The following is a 22,707-nucleotide window of genomic DNA, read 5'->3' on the forward strand; positions in this document are numbered from 1 at the left end:
AGGATGTTTTTATTCAAAACTTCACACTATATAAAATGAATATTTCCATATACAAAATATGAAAGAAAGGATTTACATGAAGCTGAATTTCTGTTATGTAGTTTGCTTATCTTTTTAAGAATATAATAAATTCAATATAAAACTTTCAGAACTGTAATGCTTGTCTAGGTTTCTTCTGTCGGTTCCTTATATTGTCTTCTTCACCTTAAAAAATTGCTTCAGTGGATCTTACTTGTTTTGGGAGAGGATTTCCCATCCATTAAAAATGTATTTTCAATAGGTCTTGATCAATGACACATGTAAAAACCCAGTGGAATTGCACATGAGCTACAGGAATGGGATGGGGGAGTGGAGGGAAAGAACTTGAATCTTGTAACCATGGAAAACTATTATTTTAAATTAATTAAATACCCCCCAATAAACAAACAAACAAACAAATAAATAAAAAAATAAAATAGTTATCTGAAAAAAAAAAGCTGTATTTCCCATCCTGCACCCTGAGCCCATAATTTTTTTTTTTCCTGGAGGATGGCATGTTTCCTCTTTGTGTACTTGGGTGCTCTAGGATTGGTCATTGCATTGACCAGAGTTCTTAAGTCTTTCCACATTTATTTTGTCTTGTAATAGTTATTGTATAAATTGTTCTCATGGTCCTGGAGAGCTGTTATAAATATAAACTTTGTGTCTCTCCCTTCACCTAGTATTTTTCTTTGCATATAGCAGATCTTTCTTTTTTTTTTTTACCCCTTAAATATTTATTAAATATATATTATATGATAGATGTTACAGACATATGATTCTGTTTATGGTCACACAGTTAGTAGGTATTTGATAGGTTAGTGAATTTTTTTATTGAGTACTTACAAAAAGTTTGGTGTTAACAGTGCCAAGGAAATGCCCATTCATGTGTATGTGCATACCTGCCTGCACATACATGAGAAGCAACATCATGTAGGATATGTAGAACTAGGCTTCGAACTATGAATACTTGATTTTGGGTTGTGAGGCTGATTCTTTATTTTTATTTATTTCTAAACCCTTACCTTCTGCCTTAGTAACAGCTCTAAGAGAGAAAGGTAAGGGCTAGGCGAACGGAGTTAAGTGACTTATCCAGGGTCACACAGCTAGGAAGTGTTTGAAGCCAAATTTGAATCCAAGACCTCCTATCATTTCTATCCTGAGAATTCACTGCAGTGATGAAATTGTTGGTCTGGATAATCTCCCCCCCCAAGTTCTGCCCCGATTATATTTTATACATATACACATATAGCATGTTCATCTATCTATATAAATACAAATACATATCAGTATATGAATACTGTGTATATGTCCCTTTCACTTTTAGTACAATTCTAGTTTGAGAGCAAAACAGTTTTCATTCTAACAGTTTAAAGCAGATAGACACTGTTTTATAAATACTTAATTTTATAATTTTATATTTTAATACATTTAGGAAGAGTTCTTTCATAATCCTAATGCAATAGATATTGAATCTGAAGACTTCAGTTGTCTACCACCAGAAGTAAAGCATGAAATCTTGACTGATATGAAAGAATTCACTAAGCGAAGAAGAACGTTGTTTGAAGCGATGCCAGAGGTAAAATATATAGCTTATTCATTCTGTGAATAATTTTACTGTTACTTTAAAAGGAACATAGATATCTTATGTATGAAAATTTCCATCTATAATACCACAACTCAGTCAAAGAAACATGAATATCTTGGCACTGTCTGTGGAGTATTACATATGGAACTACTCTGTTTCATAAAAGGAAAATCTTCTAAGGGCAGCTCAATATAAGGAAAAACTTAGATTTTTAAGGAAACACATAGGTTTTTCTGAAGTTGAATGGGATCCAGGGAATTATCCCTCACCAGAAATCTTTAAAAAATGGCTAGATGACTATTTGTTAAGCATTCCATAGAAGGGATTCATGGCCAGGTACAAGTTGGGCTGGATGGTTCCTAAGATCCCTTTCAACTCTGAAATTCCATGATTCTGAAGGAAAACCATTTTTATACCTAAAGTACATTAAATTTTTAAAAGTCTCATTGTTTATGAAACGTATCCATAATTTCTCTGTCCAAATCTTGCTATTTTTAACATGTTTTGAAAATAAATTTAATGGTCTTTCATGAAGTCACAGGATCATAGATTTAGAGCTAGAATAATTTTAAATAATTTAGTACTATTTTTTCATTTCACAGATGAGTCAACTGAGACTCTGAAAGTTTTGAACTTGCCTAGTCACCTGGATACAAAGTGTCTCTATTCTACTTCCTTTTTTTAAAGCCACAATTTAAAAAACATTTAAAAATTTAATTTTTTTAATAATCTAGTGAAATAATATCATCATTAGCAGAAAAATATCACCTATGAAAAGAAGTCAGTCTTTGGATTTTGGGGAATTACAGTCATAATATCTCTATTTAAATTATTTATTTTGTTTTAAGGAGTCCAATGACTTTTCAGCATATCAACTCAAAGGTTTGCTTAAAAAAAACAACTTGAACCGACACATAGAAAGTGTCCAAAAAGAAATGAATCAACAACATTCAGGCGAGATCCAAAGGCAATATGAAAACGAAGGGGGTTTTATGAAGGTGGTGGAAGCAAGGAAAGTAATTTCTGAAGATACTTCTCATTACATCTTGATAAAAGGTATCAGTTTTAAGTCCTTAATTTGGTGGCAAGCTGAAATTATAATAACAAAATCTGTCTTTCATCTGTGAATTCTGTAAATTGCAGTCCAAAAGAGTATAATTGATGATCTAAATGAATTCTTATGTGCTTAACATCACAATTAGTAAAACTGCTAATGGGTTTAATTTAACAAACATGTATAATGCTTAAGCTGATTCAGAAAGAGCTCTGAGCAGACTGCCTAGTTGAGATTAAAAAGTATACCTAAGAGACAGCTCCTATTTTTTTACTTCATTTTTCTTTGAAGTAATTGAATGTGGATTTCAGATGTTAATTGCTGTTTTCATGAACTTAGATACTGAAATTATTTATCAGAATAAACTATTTTTATTCATTATGTTAAATTGTGTTGTCATATTGTGATGGTACATATTGAATATCTCAATTTTTTTTAAGGCAATCAGACTAAGAAAACTGAAGAAATGGATACTAAATCAGTTCTTCCTTCTTCTAGTAAAATGTGTAGCCCACATCCTTTTGATGCAAAACCATCATCATCATTTGAGAAGCAGAAGGCAGAGAAAGATATTTATACTGATTCAGAAGCCCCTCCCTCCCCAAGGACCCTATTAGCTATCCAGGCTGCCATGATGGAAAGTAGCTCAGAAGAAGAACTGGAGAATGAAAATAAAAAGCAGTTCAGAGTGAAAAAAGCACATAACTCCACTACTGTAGTTGAAGGCTGTGTATCACCTAGAACTTTATTGGCAATTCAAGGAATTCTTGATGATGATATGAAAACAGATGAGAGGAAAAACTCTCAAATTGGAATGTCAGAAGTTAAAGAGAGTCTTATAAATGGGACAGAAGAAGAAGATGAATTCCAAAAAGTCAGAAAAAGCAAAGAAACACAATTTCCAACAGTATCTCCTTCAGAAACTATGATATTTATACAAGGAAATGAATGCACTGTTAAGAATGAACACAAATCTGAACCTATAACTCATTCATTAAAAACTATCCTTTTAGAAAAGAATGAATCTATTATGAATCTAGAAGAACTAGGATCAGTAAATCATTCAGCAAATACAGTCTTTGGGCCAAGTATTAAATCTACTTTAAAGAATGAAAAAGAACCAATTCTTACAACTCATTCAGAGAGTACAGTTAACATAGATATTGGTGAATCTGGAGGTGAGGATAGAAAAGTCCCACACATGTCAATTCAATTGACAAGTACAGGGGTTGTATCTGAAGATAATAAAAATCCTGAATTTGAAAAGGATATTTTCATATCTCCAAATAAGTGTGATTCCTCTATGTTGGTTGTTTCAAGTGATAAGGAAATACAATATAAAAATTTTTCTGAAATTGAAACTAACTCTTTGCAAGAAGCAGATAACTTACAATCAGTAAATGCTCCTTTGCTGGCAGTAAGTCCTCTTGTTACAGCAAATGCTATAGTAAGCCATAAACCCAGTGAACATGAAAATTCACAGAAAACTCTACAAGATGGTGAAAAGAATGAATCTGTAGCTCAAGATTTAATTTCAGCAACAGCAAAGACTGTGACATTAACAGAAATGAACTCAGAAGAAAGTGAATCTGATGGTAGGTGCTGTCATTCTTTTTATCCTTAGGTTCTTTAGAAGGGAATATAAAAACATGTTAAAGTAAACATCTACTTATAAGTTCACACAGGTTGATAATATTAATTCAATTCCACAAAATTATTAACAATGTACTAGAATATGATATGTATACAGATAAATAAATAGAAAGCAATTTGAGAGAAATTACAGGCAGCAGGCTTTTGTTAAGTGCTTACTATGTGCCAGACATTGTGCTAAGAACTTAGGGGATCAGGAAAAACTTTAGGAATGATGTGTCAGTTGGGCTTTGAAGGAACCTATTCCCAGAAGTACAGGCACATAGGATGTACGTTCCATGCTATGTCAATGGGATATGGAATACTAAAAAGCTAGTTTTGGAACAAGGCCAATTTTGGGAACTTGGAATAAATAAAGGAGAATAATAGAAATTTGGAAAGCTAAATTGAAGCAGAGTTTTATTCCTTTGAAGGGAATTAAAAATCAATAATAAAATACTGGTTTTAACCTTAAAAATTTCTGTCTATATAGGATTAAAATTAATGTTTGATAAAGTTAAATGAATTACTTTTTAAATGATTGACTAAATTACTTGATTCCAATTTGAAAAAAGACAAATTGCTATCTCATATAAGTATGAGAGAAATTGGTATTCATTTGTCACATTTAATGCTTTCCTCTTAAACTTTCACTATTGAAATTCAGTTCTTATTTTCTTCAGTGAATATATTATTAAAATTTTTATGGTCACATAAAAAAAATTTAGAAGAGAACCCTTAACAGGAATGCCAAGGAAGGAGAGAGGTGATCACAAATATAAAATAGATAATTTCAATTACATGAAATTGAGGAACTTTCACTTGAACGAAACAAATACAAGTATTAAAGAAATGAGATTGTCAACTAAGGAGAAATCTTTGTGTCAGATATTTCTTTAATTTAAATAGAGAAAAGCAAGAGCCATTTTCTACTGTATGAGTCGTTATTAATGGATATTAACAATTCTTAAAGAATTATAAATAATTAACAGCCACATGAATAAAAATATATAATTTTTTAAGAAAAAAATCATTTTGGGAAAGCTTTTGCAAGTAGTTTTTGAAATAGTTTCATTTGTCAAATATTAATGCTGAAAAAAATGACCCTTATTTTGGAACAGGTAGTTTCATTGAAGTAGACAATGAAAGTAGTAGTGATGAACTTCAGACTGATTTTCATGAAGTATTCAGACCTCTCACTGAACTTGGGGAAAAGCCTGAAGAAGAGGCTATAGACACCGAGAGAAAAGGACCTGTTGGGGCTACTGAGAACCTCCTAAGAGACTCTCCTGAAAACATAGAGTCAGCCAAGCAACCAGAGGAAGGGACTGAAAAAGAAACAGATGAAACGGTCAATGAGTGGGAAGATATTAATTTGGTAAAGAGTTTAATCATATTTTACTTTGCTATTAAAGGGAACTATAAGTTAGTAGTTGGTCTTCAAAGACTTACAGGATCCACACAACTTGGTATTGGATATTTCTTCATTTCTTTTTTGCTGATCCCTTTTTTATGTAATGATTACATCACTGATTGACTTCATTTTTCCTTGTTCTTTGTTTAAAGAAGATAAACCAAAAATAATGGTTTTTCTCACAAAGTCTAGTGAAATTCCTTATAAGAAGAAAAAACATTAGTAATTTCAGTTAAAAAAATACCTGATGTTTAGATAGTGCTTATTATGTGTCAGGCACTATGCCAAGAGCTTTATAGAACTCTTATTTATTTAGTGCTTTAAGGTTTGCAAAAAAGTTTTACAAATATTAATATTTTCTTGCCTACCAAGCAACCTTAGGAAGTAGATGCTATTATTATCTTCATTTATTAGATAAAGAAATTGAGTCAGAGGTTGTGACTGGCCTCAGGTCAACTATTAAGTATCTGAAGCTAAATTCGAATTTGTCTCCCTTACTCTAGGTCTTGTACTCTATATATTATACCACCTAGTTATTTTTAAGTTAGGCTTCTCTTACTTAAAATATAATTCATATGCAGGAAGAACTGGAAGCTCTGGAGAACAATCTTTTAGTAGAACAGAATTCACTGAAAGCTCAAAAACAGCAACAAGAACGGATTGCTGCAACTGTAACAGGCCAGATGTTCTTGGAAAGTCAGGTAGGCTAATTCTGTTGTAATTCTAATCCTTTTAATTATCATATTTTTATTTCAGTCAGTGAATATTTATTTAGCATCTGCTAAAGGTCAGACACTGCTAGGAGCTGGGATACAAATATAAAAATGAGACAGTCCCTGGCCTCACAAAAGCTTATATTCTACATGTATGGAATTGGTGGCTAGAGGAAGGATTTTTGGTCCTAGATAGTGATAGGTATGGGGAATAGAGCCATATTGTAGGAGATTGTCATGTTCTTTCTGCAATTACAGTATTAATTGGATTGTTTCCTCATTAGTAGTTGAAAAGATGGGGCAACTTGGGACAGGGTTCTGATACATTTGAAAAGGCAAGTAGTTAGATGTCTACACTGGTAAGGCCTTGGGGTCCTGGTTGATAGCGGGATAGAGCCTGATCTGGAGGTCTGGGGCTTATGAGAAATAGTTTGGCTTTCAGCATTTCATGAGGTACATTTGGCCATGGGTTATTTGAAAGTTTATATATGTTGGTGGACCTAGAAATGGGAGCTCAGAAGAATGAAATTGTCAAAAATCATTATGTAAAACATTGCAACAGGTAAAGTTTTGTTAACCCTATTAAATATCTTTAGTATAAAAATCCATAAGTAACATCTTTTAAAATAAAAGAAATTGAGCTTCTGTTAGTTTTGACCATTTCTCTTATAAAATGTATTTTTGAAACATTCACATTTCTCTTTAAAAAACACAAAATACTGTTGGTAACAAAATTTTCTTGCATAACCTTTATTGAAAATGGGGCCATGGAATGAGCCAAAGGGAACCACAACTACATCCCAAAGGGTATGTGATCAAGGAGTTGAAGAATGGGATAACTGGTCTTATTTCACCCACAGCCATCGTAATCTGCAACACAATAACAATATCCTTTTCAATACTCCTTCACTCTGCTTACCAGGGGCTTTCTATATGGCTACCTCAGACTTGGACCCCTAAGGGAGATTATTGCTTAATCCAGTCCAAATACCTCAAGTAGCTATGCAGGCTAACAGTCTAAATTGTTACATGATTATTATTATAGTAGTACATGTATATTATTTATAAACAAGTAAATGTTAGGTTATATGCTCAAAAATGTTTTACTGAGAAAGGTGTACAATCAAAAAAGTTTAGAGGCAACTGGTCTAGATTGCCAGCATTTGTCAGGAGATGGTGGTGTGGGAAATTGTATTATATAAACCTTTAAAATTTGGATTTTACTGAGCCCAAAGCAAGCTAGTATGCTTTTCAATAAGTCTCTTCTGCATTATCAATAGGAACTACTACGATTATTTGGCATTCCTTACATTGAAGCTCCTATGGAGGCAGAAGCTCAGTGTGCCATTTTGGACCTGACTGATCAGACATCTGGAACTATCACTGATGATAGTGATATTTGGCTTTTTGGAGCACGGCATGTGTATAAAAATTTTTTTAGTAAAGACAAGTTTGTAGAATATTACCAGTATGTTGACTTCCACAACCAGCTAGGTAAGACCTTGAAGGGTTGTGTTTACATATTTGTTTATTCACACTAATTAAACATTTATTAAATATTAAATCTTTGTATTGTACTTCTAGGGCAAGGTTCAAAAAGTGAGACTAGTGTTTTATTTATTTTTCTTAGATAGTTCATTATCTAAAGATGAGAGTTGTACATGGGTTTACTTTCTAAAAAAAATCATAAGGCTTTAAAGTATAATTTATTTTCTGGTGACTAATGTAATGACCTTGTGTTAGTGGTGGCTTTGTGTGTATAAACTTTCATATATTCATGCAGCCATACACATTTTTATATAGTATGCTTTATATAATCATAATATTTGGAACTAGTTTAAGAAAAATTGGAAAATCAACATTTTCCAGTTTAAATACTTGACTGATTAGGCAGTGAAGGCATGGAGTCTTGTTTAAAAGACTCACAATTAGACCTGGGTAGAAACCAGAGATGGTAGAACTAGAGGAACAGATTAATTCTGTTGGGTTCTGGACCTTGTAGTTCTGGAGCTAGTATATCACAAATTGACAGTTAAATTTTTCTTAAATAATCTAGAAATGCTTATTTGATTAACAACTTCTCTTTTAAAATGGTAAAAATATTGATATCTTGAAGATAACAGATTACTTGGCACATAGTAGTGAAATAGTATATAGTGTGAAAAGGAAACTAGACTAATGGTTGGTGGGGGAAGGGGCAACTAGGAGTGGCAGTTGGGTCTTGTGACTAGTACTTCCTTCCTGCCGGGAGTGGCAGTTGGGTCTTGGGACTAGCACTTCCTGCCTGCCAGGTTGGACTTCCTTCCTGGTGCTGGAGGAGAGAGGAACTTGTTCAACCCAGTCTGGTGTGGTGTGCTTCTCTTTTGGTTCAGCCCGAAGATTCAGGTCCAATTACTTCTGAAGGTCAGAACTGTTCTTGTTTGCTTTCTGTCTACTGCTAAGATTCTGAATTAAACTAAGCAGGACTGATATAGAGTAGACAGGAGTGGGAGAACCCTCCGCTGGCCTCAACTCTGAAGCTGAGGAAAAAACTCCAATCCCAACTAGTTAATAATCTTTACATTATTTGAATTCGCAGTCATATAAGTGGACTATCTTTTCTGGTCATAGAGGGAGCTGAACTTCAGTTCAGTCATTCCAGGACCAATAGTCCGTATCGGACCCCTGCTGCTTCCTCTCAGCAGGGGGCATCTCTCCTTTGCTTCACTGAGCAATATTCCCTCTCTCCCCTCAACTACTTCATACCCCCATACAAACCTCCTATTATCCCCATTTTTTCAATCCCATTTCCTTTCCCAATAAATATTACAATAGAATAATAATTGTGCCCTGATCTCTTTTCTCTTGGTATGTATTGATTTTTTCGGTTGCACAGATCTAAGTGCTGCCACTGCTTTTATTTCTTTGATCTCACTACCTCTGGCTTTACTCTCAGCATCCCTTAATTTCTTTCTTAAATCTACAATCGCTGTATCTTTGTCTTCATAAGATTTATTTTCATTATCTAAACATAGATATGTCGCTTTTCTTTTTAGCTCTTCCCAGTCTGGACAATTGCTCTTAAAAATTGCTTTATCTTGGGACAGCCATTTTTAACAAACAGTCTTTTGATGTGGGCAATGGTGTCTTCTCTTAACACATTGAGTCCTAAATTTAATTTGGCTGCTTCTGTAATTCTATCCAGGAAACTAGTTGGTGTTTCATTCTGCTTTTGTTTTATACTTTCAAATTTTGACCATGTATTGGGATGCCTAGAGTGCCTTTTCATTACTTCAATTCTTGATCTTTTGGCCTGCTTCATTTGTCTATAATCAGTAACAGAATTCATGCCCATGTCCTCATAAATCTTCTGGCCATGGGGTCAAAGGTAGATTATTCCTGGTCTCTTCAATAAATTGGTTTCTCTCTCTCTTAGTAAGCAATTCCTCCATTAGCAAGAAAAAATCAGCACAGTCCAGGTAAAAGATTTTAATCGCCCTCGGTAATTCTTTTATGACCATATTAGGATTATCAAAAAAGTGAGGGGTTCTATGCTTGATTGTTTCTAGGTCTTCAGGAGTGAATAGTTTATGGGTCTTAATTTTAAATACTTCATCTCGAGTAACAATTGGTGTATATCTGAGAGGAGACAAATTAGCTTGGGTCTTATTTAATTCTTCATTCTCTCTATCTAATCTGGATAGTTTTTTAACATTTACTTCATTAACTTCCTTATCCATAACATTTTCCTGTAAATCATGTTTAACATCATTGTTTTATATCATTCCATCCTTCATACATTGTTCCATAACTTCAAGTTTTTCTTTCATTAACATTTGTTTCATTTCTGAATTTCTAGTCAGCCATTATACAATTGCTCTTATTTTGTTAACATTTCCAAAAAAACAGTTTTCTGCATTTATATAACACCAACAAACATAAGCTTAGTAGAGGTACATAGGCACAAATGATTCTGAGTGTTAACGACATAATCAGTTCCATCCATTATAACCCAATATCAAGTAACACAAATTTGAAAATATTGTTAAAATCTCATAAGGGATGTATAGGAAACAGCCATTAAAAAAAAATGTCTCCTCACATGATGCTATATGTATGTATATATGTAGGTGTTATATAGGATAGGATATGTGGTGTTAGTATCCACCTTAAGTACTAATAGTAATAGCCAAGAGAACAGAAACAAAAAAAAGCAAAAAAAAATTCCCCCTACTACATGTGCTTTTTACCCTTTAACTTGTCCTTTTAAATTGCCTCTTTAATTTTTAAATCCCCCTAGTGTCAATCAAAACCGAGAGACTACCACTATGTTGCAGCACCTTGGAGAGCAACCAGGTGCTGAGAAGGAAATGGAATGCTACAGGGTACTCCAAATGCCAGGCCTACAGATCCTTCTAACTACTCTGACTTAGGCCAATTCTGTTCAGCCTACTGACCCGCCAACTGATAATATATAGAATAATAAGCACATAGATAAATAAATATAAGTAACTAACTGTTTATTTAAACTAAGAGAAGGAAGGGAGGGGAATCGGGAAGATCTGATCTTAACCTCTAAGTCAGAGTACTAAATCCCACTAATCAATGATTTCTCCACCTATAAGTCTACTTTCTAAACTATACTAATTAATCCTTAATTACTATATTACAATTAGGGAAGGAATTGTAGGTACAGGAACAAGGGCCAAAGGAAGTCTCACAGACTGATGTCCTCTTGGACATCAATGTCCCCAATAGAAATCAGCAGCAGCACACAGAATGAGGAAGGGGAGAATTGGTTTCATTCACACAGTCCACCTGTGTGGAGGGTTGACCACTCTCTACCACTTCCAGAAGATGAAATCTTGTTTGAATGAAAGTCCCAGGCTCCTAGCAGCTTAAAAAGTCTCTTCCAGAGAGCAACTCCACCAACTCCCTGTCTCCTCCAGAGAAGCAACTGCCTGCCAGAAACTGCCTTCTTCAGAGCTCTGGAATCTTGGCCCTGTTTCTGTCCTGTAGGATCACCTGCTTTGCAACAAAGAGCTAATCCTTACAACACTAGGAGTTTAATAAATGTTTACTAACTGATTTATGTCTCCTATCATAGGTTTGGACCGGAGCAAACTAATTAATTTGGCCTATTTGCTTGGAAGTGATTACACGGAAGGTATACCAACTGTTGGCTGTGTAACAGCCATGGAAATTCTTAATGAATTTCCTGGACATGGCTTGGAACCTCTCTTGAAATTTTCGTGAGTTCTTATTTAATGTGCTTTACTTTTTAAAATAAAAGACATATATGGACTTTTTTTTTTGATGGTTTTTAACTGAAAGAGAGAGAGAGAGAAAGAAAGAGAGAGAGAGAGAGAGAGAGAGAGAGAGAGAGAGAGAGAGAGAAAGAGAGAGAGAGAGAAATAGCATTGAGAATACAAATGTATCTCAAATTGCTTAATGAAATCCTCAAAGATGATTGTTATCCAGAGGTAAGAGGAAATTACCTTGTTTGCATTTGAGTTTGAAAGAGTCACTTTGTGTTAGTGAGTGGGTGTGGATGTGTGTGTGTGAGTGCATGCACACATAAAAGGGAAAGGTGACTGGATGAAGGTGGACCAACTTTTTTTTTATCCTGAGGAATGTCACAATGAAGAAATGGGCCTCTGGTGTGTAATGCCCTAGTGAATTTCTCTTTCCTGTCTGCCTTTCCTTCCTATTGCTGTTTGTCATTTAGGGGAGCCAGTGTGTCCAATGGTGTAATTTAGGATTTCCTAGTTCCATATTGGTGAAGATGTGATATGTGTGCCCCAGAGTGCTGGAGGGGGCTGTTCCATTCCCCATCTCTACCACACCAGAGGATAATTTTCATACCCCCCCCCTCCTTCCTACTATCTGGGAAAATGTGGGGGACTCACAGGTGGCTTAAAGGTCCAGTTTGGGCATGTAATCTCTTAAGAGATTTACCAACACTTTCCTAGACTGATAGACTAAACTAAAGAGTTTTTAGAGCAGCATCAGGACCTCTGCAGCATGCAGAATCAAGGATGTATGTTTAAGATTTGTTGTAGGTAGCCAGATATGCTTAACTAATTTTAAAGAACTATGGCTAATGTCACATATCAACTTCCATTCTTTAAAACATTTGATTTTTAGATTGATGATGATATTTAGATTATTAGAAATAAAAATTGAACTTGAAATTTTTGATTGATAAACCTCAGTAAGACTGTTGGCCTAGATAATACCTCATCCAGACCTAAAATTCTGGAGTTCTATCTCCCACAAATAAGTTTTTGTTTTTAGTGTGCTTGCCACTGAATATCTATGACATAAGTCCATTACCACTTTGGAACACTTTTCTTTAGTGTGCTGTATTATAATTAGATTTAGAATCAAAACACCTGCATTTAGGTTCTAGTTCTGAAACTGATGTAGGTCTAGCTGTTATAGGTGGATCACAGGGATGATTATGTCTTATCTGTCAGTATTTTTGTGAGGAAAGCACTTTATAAGCTTTAAGGAGAACTATAGGGGTGCCATGATTGTTACTGCTGAGAATTCTAACATAAATAGGCTATGTAATAGATTTATACTATTTATTGTCTCATTGAGTTAGTCTGATTATATTGTCATGGGTAAGGTCAAGCCTCACTTGCAACTCCAGGGGTTCCAGACAAGTGGCAAACAATCAGTCAAGAAAATAACAAACGGAAGACAGCTGTATATTTTGTGGCCTTGTGTATGCTTTGCATCTGATAGCTGCTCCACCATCCCCAGGCCTGATGTTTATTTTTATACCCATTTTCTTGGCACACAGATAAATTACCTAACACAAATGTCTAAATAGAGATAATTGGAAAAGTGATACATTAACTTTTAACAAATCACTTGATTAACATTCTATATTCTTGTATTGTGATTATAGATTCTTGATAGAATAAAGGTTTCACGCAAGATAAATGATTTCATCACAAGTGGCTTAATTTTCTCATCACCTTGTGAGGAGTTTTGAGTTTACAAACAATCAAGGAAATTTACTTATTACTTTTAATAAAAAGAAATAATCAATCAGAAGTTCTTAAAGACAATTCAATAGTCATGTATTGAAGTTGAGAGGTACTGGGAACACAATTCAGATTTAATATTAGACTGATCATTTCTCAGGGTTTACTAGGGAGTTTCTTAAGGGGAAGAATCAAGTCATTGAGGCATGATGAAGCTTGGTGTACCTGCACATTTTGTATGGGCCTTTATGATTGATTTGTATGCTGGCTTCATGAGAATAAGTTTCTGTGAGTGGGAAAGTTCTGGGCTTGGCTTGTAGCTATGGTTTTGCTGGGAATTATGTACCTAAGTAAAAGTTAACCCATTGTAGTCTTTTGGGATTGATCTTTTGTTGATGTTTTGGGGAAAAAGGTATTTTGCTCTTGCATTATTCCTTCTGAGACTAGGGGAAATAGTAATCATGTCAATTCCATAGGTATGGATTGTTAATGAGAGAGGTCATGCAAGGGTGACTGAGTGGGCAATCAGATATTTCCAAGGGTCACTCCATGGCTTCCTTAGCTACCATGAATGATTTTGTCAAGGTGTCTTGGCCGATGGCTCCCAGCATTATTTCATTCCTTGTGTGTCCCATTTTACTCAATATGTAAATACCTTTTAAGACGTTCTTAAAAGAATTTTAAAAGATGCTTTTCATTCAATGTGGTCAAATTTTTATGCCTTATTCATGATTCTAATTTTTCCTTTATCTTCTGAAATCATTAATCTATTAGATAAATAGCCTAGATGTTCACAAATTATATTATGTATAACATGATGGTTATCTTCTCTAAACCATTTCCCTTTCTGCTTAAATAAGAGATTAATAAGAAAATAATTAAGTAAGAGATTAAACCTCCTTTACCCCTATAATGGAGTGACTCTTTAGAGCCTAACTATACTGGAAAGAAAGGAGCTGGAACCTTAGTATTTTATTTTTCAGATTTCTGACCTAATTACTTCAGAAAAAATTTTTAACAGTGGATTTAGGGCAGCTAGATAGCACAGTGGATGGAATGTCAGACCCTGAAGTTTGGAGGACCTGGGTTCAAATGTGATTTAGACAGTTCTTAGTTGTGATCATGGGCAAGTCACTTAACCCCAGTTGCCTGTAAGAGTACAGCCCTTCCGTCTTAGAAACTATTCTTAGTGTTGATCCTAATACAGAGGGTAAGGTTTAAAAAAAAAAAGAAACCAACTATACTAGAAAGGGGCTAGAAACCTTATTATATCAATTTTCAAATTTTCTTACTTAATTTTTTGAGAAAATTTTACTATTAACAGTAGGCTTTATATGGCAGGGATTTGAGTTTTTTTTTTTAAAGTCTAACATATTAATTTTTGATCTTTAGCTTTAGTTTAAATTTCACATAGTTTGATATATTTGAGTATCATAACATTTTTTTGAGATAGTTTAATTTCCCATTTTCCTTTTATAAAGAAAGATACTAATTACTGATTGTCATGTTAGCTTAGCCTCTGTCTTTATAAATTACGAGATTAAAAAAAATAGAACTATATATTTTATTTTATTATTATTTTTTAAAACCGTTACCTTCTGTCTTGGAATCAATATTGTTTATTGAATGGTAAAGACTAGGCAAAGGGGGTTAAGTGACTTCTCCAGGATCACACAACTAGGGAATGTTTGAGGTTAAATTTGAACCTAAGGCCTCCCATCTCTAGGCCTGGCTCTCAATCCACTGAGCCGCCTTGCTGCTCCAAATTACATATTTTATAGTGGGAAAGGATTTTAGAAATCAATTTGTCCTCCCCCATTTCATTGATGAGAAAACAGGACCTACAATGTGAGATGACTTGCATAAGACTTCAGAAACAGTAAGTGGCTGTGCCAAATTTTAAGCCTAGGCCCTCAGACCCCAAATTGACCTTTTTCCTGTACCTGTACTTTTTCCTGAATGCTGCTGTCACTATGCATATTATCTCATTTTTTAAAATTGAAAGTACCTTAAACACAGAGCACATTAGTGAATACTTATGTATAAAGTTATCAGAACACATAACTCTCATGTCTCCAAGGAAGATAGAGATTGATATAGATAATTTGCAAGACTGAAAGATGATTTCGTGTTTCCCTTTCAGTTAATAAATATTTTCATTCTTGCCTAGTGCTTGCCTCAGCCATTGGGTTTGGGAGGTAAGCATTTTTGTTATAGTTAAAGAAGAGCCAGACAAATGTTGAAGCTAATGCTTTTATGGTCCTCACTTTGCTGCAGATTGTGAAATGTGAGTTCCCTTTTGAGCACCACCAGAAGAGAGGTTGAATAAAATCTAAGATGGCAAAATGAGACCTGATTACAAATACATTTTTCTTGAATTTTTTCTTTCTTAGGTTTTGCAGGGGAGAATAAATGTGAATAAAAAAATTGTGAATGTAGAAATATGTATGTGTAATGGATACTGTATATCTTGCTTTCTTAGTGGATGGGGGAGGAGCTATAGGGAGGGAGAGAATTTGGAATGGAAGAAAAAAATTAAAATGCCAATAAAAAGAAATATACTGTGATTTATTGAGTGTTTTATGAATGCCATTTTTATTTGTTCTTTAGAGAATGGTGGAATGAAGCTCAGAAGATTAAGAAAATAAGACCCAATCCCCATGACACAAAGGTGAAAAAGAAATTGCGGCAATTACAACTTTCTCCTGGTTTCCCTAACCCAGCTGTTGCAGAAGCTTACCTGAAACCTGTGGTGGATGACTCAAAGGGAGCATTCTTATGGGGAAAACCAGATCTTGAAAAAATTAGAGAATATCCTTTTCCTGCTTAACATATTATCAAGGGGCAATGAACCAAAATTTCATGTGATTTTATTTTGTGACTTCAGACATATTTAATTCATAGGAAGTAAACCTAAATTAGGTTTTTCTTTGCATCTTTTACTTAAGATTATAATTTTACTGCAAAATAAGTACCTTTTTTGAAATTAGAAATCTAAAGTGATATACAGTTACATATATGACTATGCTTATTCTGTTTAAGTATGGTTTATTCCAAAAGAATACCAAAATATGCTGATTTTGTTCATGTTATCAGTATGCTCTCTGTGAAAAGGAAGAGTGCTAAATCAATTAGGAATATACATGTTTACTGAACTATAATGATATTAGGAAGAAAACGTTATCAGATGGCTATATTGGACTCATCAGGCTTTTTCATTTCTTGATCTTACTAGGCATTGAGGTTATTCATAGAATCATAGGTTTCGAACTGAAAATGTCTTCAGAATGTCATCCAGGTCAGTCCCTTCTTCTTTTTACACATGAAGAAACTGAAGCCTAGAGTGTAAAATTATCTGCTCAAAGTCAAATATCAGAATGGCAAATATCAGAACTAGAATTTGAACCCAAGACCTCTGATATGAACCTGTCTATTAAGAGTTTCATACTTCAAGATTGTCTTCCTTAACTGGTGCCTTACCTGTTGTTGAGTGAGCCACCCATCAAGCAAAGACTTATAAGACTTTTGATGAATAATGACACATTTATAACTAAATGTTTAGTGAAATGTCAGTATCAATCCTATGTAGGGGCTATTGGCTTTTGACCCAATGAAATATGTAAATTGGGTTTTAGAAGTTATTTATAAAATATATGAACATTATTCATTTTATTAATCAGTGTTACACAAATCAATGCCTAACAATAGATTGTATCTCAAGTATATTGTTTGTATTTGTGAGACTTATCTGGTCTGAGCCGAAGGAAGCATTCTTCAAGATGATAAATGGAAATTGAAAGGAAGCATGTCAATGGCCGATTATTATTAATTTTGTGAGAAAGATTGGTACAAGAACCTTTCATTCCTTACAAAAACTTGTTTTGTTTTACTTTTCTTTTAAGGAAAATTGGTATTCTGAAAAATCTTTATTCCATAGTTACTACTAGTTGAAATCTGGAAATTTTGATACTATAATAACAGTTGGATTTATTTTATTTTAAAAGTCTTTAGGTAGAAAGTGATATCAGATACTTAGTGAGAGTCTTATTTAACTTAATTATATCTTGACAGTTATTATTGTGATTGTCCAAGCCATATTTTAAAATATAGCTGTGTTTTGTTATTTTAAAACATAACATTTGATATTTTAAAATATAATTGTGATTTGATATTGTAGGGCCTTCTCTTGATCACTTTGTTGTAAAATAATTTTCTTAAAGGAATTTAAAGCCTTAACAACCTGAATGTTTTGTCAGCGTTACTTTGGCTGGAATAGAACAAAGACAGATGAATCTTTGTTACCTGTACTAAAACAGCTGAATGCACAGCAGGTAATGATTATGGTGGACTATTTTGCTTAATGAGTAGAAAGCTCAAATGAACTCAAAAGGACTATATGAATTTTTAAATGGAGAAAATATCAATTTACTGTTCTGAATTATTTCACTGACTATCTGAGACAGTGTTGTTGTACAGTGGAGAGAGAGTTGGGCTTGAGCCAGAAAGACTTTCTGCTTCTAGTACAGTGTTGGTGAACCTTTTAGTGATCATTTGCCCAAACTGCATCTTTAAGTCACCTGTGTGTTGGACAGAGGGGCAGAACATGCAAAAAATGTCCTCAGGCAGGGAACAGAGCAGCCCCTCCTGCAGGCCTGGCTATTTCTTCAGCAACATGATTCTAATACATCCCAACTAAGAGACCTTTAATATTTCAGGGCTCTAGGCCAGAGGTGTCATTGGGAAATGTATAACAAAATAAATAAAAATACAATACAACATAAATAATGTTAATTTGAAGTTTTCTAAATCAATATGCATTTTGGATGAGATACTTTTATGTAGGTAGTTCTCTATGACTTAGTTTCAGAGAAGGTAGAGATTTGCTTTGATATATTGGGAGTTTCATCACCCAAGAGTTCCATGTATCAGTGAATTCAAGGTCTGGTCTCTATTATATACAGTTAAAAATTATGAAAGTTTTATATAAGAAAACATTGGAAAACTATAATTATTGACTCTCAGTACTGGCTTAACATGAAATTGGAAAGTAGATTAAATTTTTCTTTTGTCTCTTTTTCAAGGTTCCCATTGGGGAAATTGATTTGATAAATTCATGCATATCCTTGTGTTAATAATGATTTGGTATATTGACCCTCTCAGTTGTACCTATATTCATAACTTAAGGTTTATAACATATACACTTTTATGATCATCTGATTCAGTTCCCTAATTTTATGGAGAAGCAAATTTAGGCTTATAGAAATAGAAACAAAGCAATTTATAATCTACTTACTCAGAAGAGATTTGTGTGGAGTATGAGTTGAGTTTGATTTTCATATGCTTAAAAAGAAGCTATTCATAAAAAAGTGATGTTTTCTAAGATGACTTTACTTAAAATCAAACTAATTGTGTCTTGATTTTTCTATAATTCCCTCTTTTTTTTTTTAAAAAAGGTATTTATTTTTAACTGACTTAAAATTTTTTTTTGGTTCTAAATTTTCTTCTTCCCTCTGACCCTTTCTCGTTCATTGATGTTGGAAATTTCACCATTGGGAAATTTCATACTTGAAAAATTTCCTACTGATAGACTATTGGAATGTGAACCCCCTTGGCATGGGAGGATCCTTCTCCTCCCTACTTAAGATTACTTTAGGACAGAAACCTTTTGCTGAACAATGGAAAGGGCTTTGACCTATGCTTAAGCATAGAACAGGAAGTTCTTTGAGTCATGATTGATTTTAGAATTGATATAATAGAGGTACTTGGAATGACAGAACCAGGTCTTGGAAAATACAATTTCCACCCTACTCAGTCCTAACAGGATTTAGGAAGGGCTGCAGCATAGATCAAGATTTAATTATTTGAGAATATGACCTTCAACAGACATGTGCAAAGCCACAGACCTCTGGGCGGTCCTGGGTTAAGCTAGAGCCACCATTGGCACAGGGAAGACATGGACAGTGATTGGTAGATGTGAGAACTGAGGGGAGGGAACTTGGATGGTTTCCTTAAAGATAGCAGGGTCTGAGGACTAGGGTGGTTGGAGAGGTTTTGCTCTGAGAGGTGGTGCTCTGAGAAGGCTGGCTCTGAAGGAGGCTGAAGGTGGAGGCCCCTGAGACTGTTTCTCCATTTTGGTCACGTGAGTGATAGGGACTGATCTCTTTTCTTTGCCTCAGCTATCTAAGGGCTTGGGCCTTTTGGCCCAGCCTAAACAGAAGGGGTATTTAAGCCCTATTCCCTTCTCTCCCTTTTCTCTCTCTCTCTCTAATATCTTTCTTCCTCCTGTTTGTAATTAAACTCCATAAAAGGTTGACTGCTGACTTGAGTTTTCATTAAGGAATTACATAGCTGAATTCCTTGGCGACCTTAAATTAATATATATCAGTCTTTTAAAGTGATTTCCTTCCCACATGGAGAAGACAAGCAATTTAATATTAATTGTATATGTAAAGTCATGCAAAACATATCCATATCAACCATTTGCAAAAAAAGAATAAGAACAATATAGAGTACAGTTTATCATTTCTTTCTCTGGAGGTGCATAATATTTTTCTTCATGAATCCAATGATTTTGGATCATTGTCTTGATCAGAATAGTTAATTCTTTCACAGTTGATATTACTTAAAATGTTATTATTACTGTATGCAATGTTCTTCTAGTTCTGCTTACTTCACTTTGAGATGGTTTATATGACTTCCTAGGTTTTCATAAAGCCATTCAACTTATTTCATATGAAACAATAATATTTCATTGCAATCATATAACACAACTTGTTCAGTCATTTTCCAATTTATGAATATCCTCTCAATCCACTGGAAAAAGAGCTGTTATGAATGTTTTTTACATATAGATCTTTTCCCCTTTTTATTTTTTAAAAAATCTCTTTGGATTACAGATTTAGTAGTAGCTCTTCTGGGTTAATGGTTATGTGTAGGTTTATAGTACTTTTGACATATTTGCACATAATTCTTCAGCAGTTGTATCACTTCACAACTCTACCAACAATACATGAATGTTTCCAATTTTCCCACATATTTTCCAACATTTTTCATTTTTATTTTTAGTATTAGCCAATCTGATAAGCATGAGGTGGTAACTCAAAGTTGTCTTCATTTTTATTTCTCTAATCAATAGTGATTTAGAGCATTTTTTATATTGATAATTAGCTTTGATTTCTTCATCTGAAAACTGCTTGTTCACATTTTTTGACCATTTATCTTGTATTCTTTTTTTTTTAAACCCTTATCTTCCACATTAGAATCAATACTATATATTGGTTCCAAGGCAGAAGGGTGGTAAGGGCTAGGCAATAGGGGATAAGTGACTTGCCCAGGGTTACACAGCTAGGAAATGCCTGAGATTGGATTTGAAACTAGGACCTCCTGTCTTTAGACCTGGTTCTCAGTCCACTGAGCTACCCAGCTACACCTCTAATGACTTGCTTTCTTATAAATCTGAATCATTTCTCTCTATATTTAAACAATGAGCCCTTTATCAGAGAAACTTGCTATAAAATTCCTGTCCCCCATGCCACGTTTTTTGCTTTCAGTATAGTCTTATCTACATTAGTTTTATTTGTGTAACCCCTTTTTATTAGAATGGAATAAAAATTATACATTTTGTCTTCTGTAATACTCTCTCTTTTGTTTGTTCATAAATTCTTACCTTACCTGACAGGTAAATTTTTTCATGCTTGCCAAAATTATGTCTAAATCATGTATTCATTTAAACCTTATCTTGGCACTTGCTGTGAAATGTTGGTCTATACCTAATTTCTGCCAAACTGCTTTCTAGTTTTCCAGCAATTTTTATAAAATGATGAGTTCTTAACCCCAAAGCTTGGATCTTTGGGTTTATTAAAAACCAGGTTATTTATTACTAGATATTATGTACCTAATCTAGTCCCCTGATCCACCACTCTGTTTCTTCACCAGTATGAAATTGGTTTGATGATGACCACTTTGTAATATAATTTGAAATGTGTACTGCTAGGCTATGTTCCTTTACATTTTTTCATTGATTCCTTTTATATTCTTGACCTCTTGTTCATCCAGATAAAGTTTATTATTTTTTTCTAGCTCCACAGAATAATTCTTTGTTAGTTTTATTGGTATAGCATTGAATAAAGTAATTTATTCAGAATTGTTATTTTTATTATATTGACTCGGTCTGTCTATAAGTAATTAATATTTTAGTTTTTTAGATCTTTGTGTAAAAAAATGTTTTGTAATTGTGTTTATATAGTTCCTCCCTGAGTCTTTAGCAAGTAGACCCCCAAATATTTTATATTGTTGGAAGTTATTGCTGGAATTTGTTGGTAATATAGAGAAATGATGATTTTTGTGTGTTCATTTTAAATCTTGCAATTTTGCTAAAATTGTTAATCATTTAGTTTTTAGTGGATTCTCTAGGGTACTTTAAGTATTCCATCATATCTTCTATGAAGAGCAATAGTTTATTTCTTCATTGTTACTGATTATTTCTTGAGTTTTTTTCTTTTTATCTTTTTTTTTGCCTTCATAGCTGACATTTCTAATGCAATGTTGAATAATAGTGGTTATAATGGACATCCTTGCTTTGTTTCTGATCTTACTAGGAAGGCAATTCTAATTTATCCTCATTATAAATAATGTTTGTTCTTGATTTTAGATTGATATTACTTATCATTTTAACTCCATTTATTTCTATACTTCCTAAAGTTTTTAATAGAAATGGGTATTGTATTTTGTCAAATGCCTTTTCTGTATCTGTTTAACAGTTATGATTTTTGTTGTTTTTATTATTAATGTGGTTACTTATGCTTAAAATTTCCAAATATTGAACTAGTTTTGCATTCCAAATATTGAACCAATTTCCATAAATCCCACCTGGTCACAGTGTATGATTTTTGCATATATTGCTATAATCTCCTTGCTAGTATTTCATGAAAAAATTTTGGATCAATATTCATTAGGGAAATTGACCTATATTTTTATTTCTTTGTCTTTACTCTTCCTAGTTTAGAAATCAAAATTACATTTGTGTCCTAAAAGAAATATGGTAGGTCTCCTATTCCTTATTTTTTCTCAAAGTTTATATAAGTATCAGGATTAATTGTTCCTTAAATATTTGGTAGAATCACTTGTAAATCCATCTTGTCCTAGGGATTTTTTTCTTAAGAAGATCATTAATGGATTGTTCAATTTTTTTTCTAAAATACAACTATTTAAGTATTCTGTTAACTTTCTTCTAATCTGGGTAATTTGTAATTTAGTAAATATTCATCCATTTCACTTAGATTGTCATTTTTATTAGCATGTAAGTATGCAAA

The 22,707-nt window shown here is 33.6% G+C and overlaps 1 protein-coding gene across 2 annotated transcripts in view; it reads left to right on the forward strand.

Annotated features, from left to right (window-relative positions):
- The window catches only part of ERCC5 (ERCC excision repair 5, endonuclease), a 39,495-nt gene that overhangs the window by 11,155 nt on the left and 5,633 nt on the right, over nucleotides 1–22,707 (forward strand). The window contains exons 6-14 of one of the 2 annotated variants that reach the window (XM_056807303.1): nucleotides 1,454–1,597; nucleotides 2,455–2,662; nucleotides 3,101–4,255; nucleotides 5,414–5,670; nucleotides 6,288–6,407; nucleotides 7,700–7,913; nucleotides 11,506–11,650; nucleotides 16,007–16,207; nucleotides 17,643–17,727. In XM_056807303.1, coding sequence (XP_056663281.1) covers nucleotides 1,454–1,597; nucleotides 2,455–2,662; nucleotides 3,101–4,255; nucleotides 5,414–5,670; nucleotides 6,288–6,407; nucleotides 7,700–7,913; nucleotides 11,506–11,650; nucleotides 16,007–16,207; nucleotides 17,643–17,727 — 2,529 coding nt within the window. The remainder of the gene's footprint in view (nucleotides 1–1,453; nucleotides 1,598–2,454; nucleotides 2,663–3,100; nucleotides 4,256–5,413; nucleotides 5,671–6,287; nucleotides 6,408–7,699; nucleotides 7,914–11,505; nucleotides 11,651–16,006; nucleotides 16,208–17,642; nucleotides 17,728–22,707) is intronic. The other variant, XM_056807304.1, reaches the window with a different exon arrangement.

Source organism: Monodelphis domestica, chromosome 8 (assembly GCF_027887165.1).
Source record: "Monodelphis domestica isolate mMonDom1 chromosome 8, mMonDom1.pri, whole genome shotgun sequence".
Taxonomy (NCBI): Eukaryota; Metazoa; Chordata; class Mammalia; order Didelphimorphia; family Didelphidae; genus Monodelphis; species Monodelphis domestica.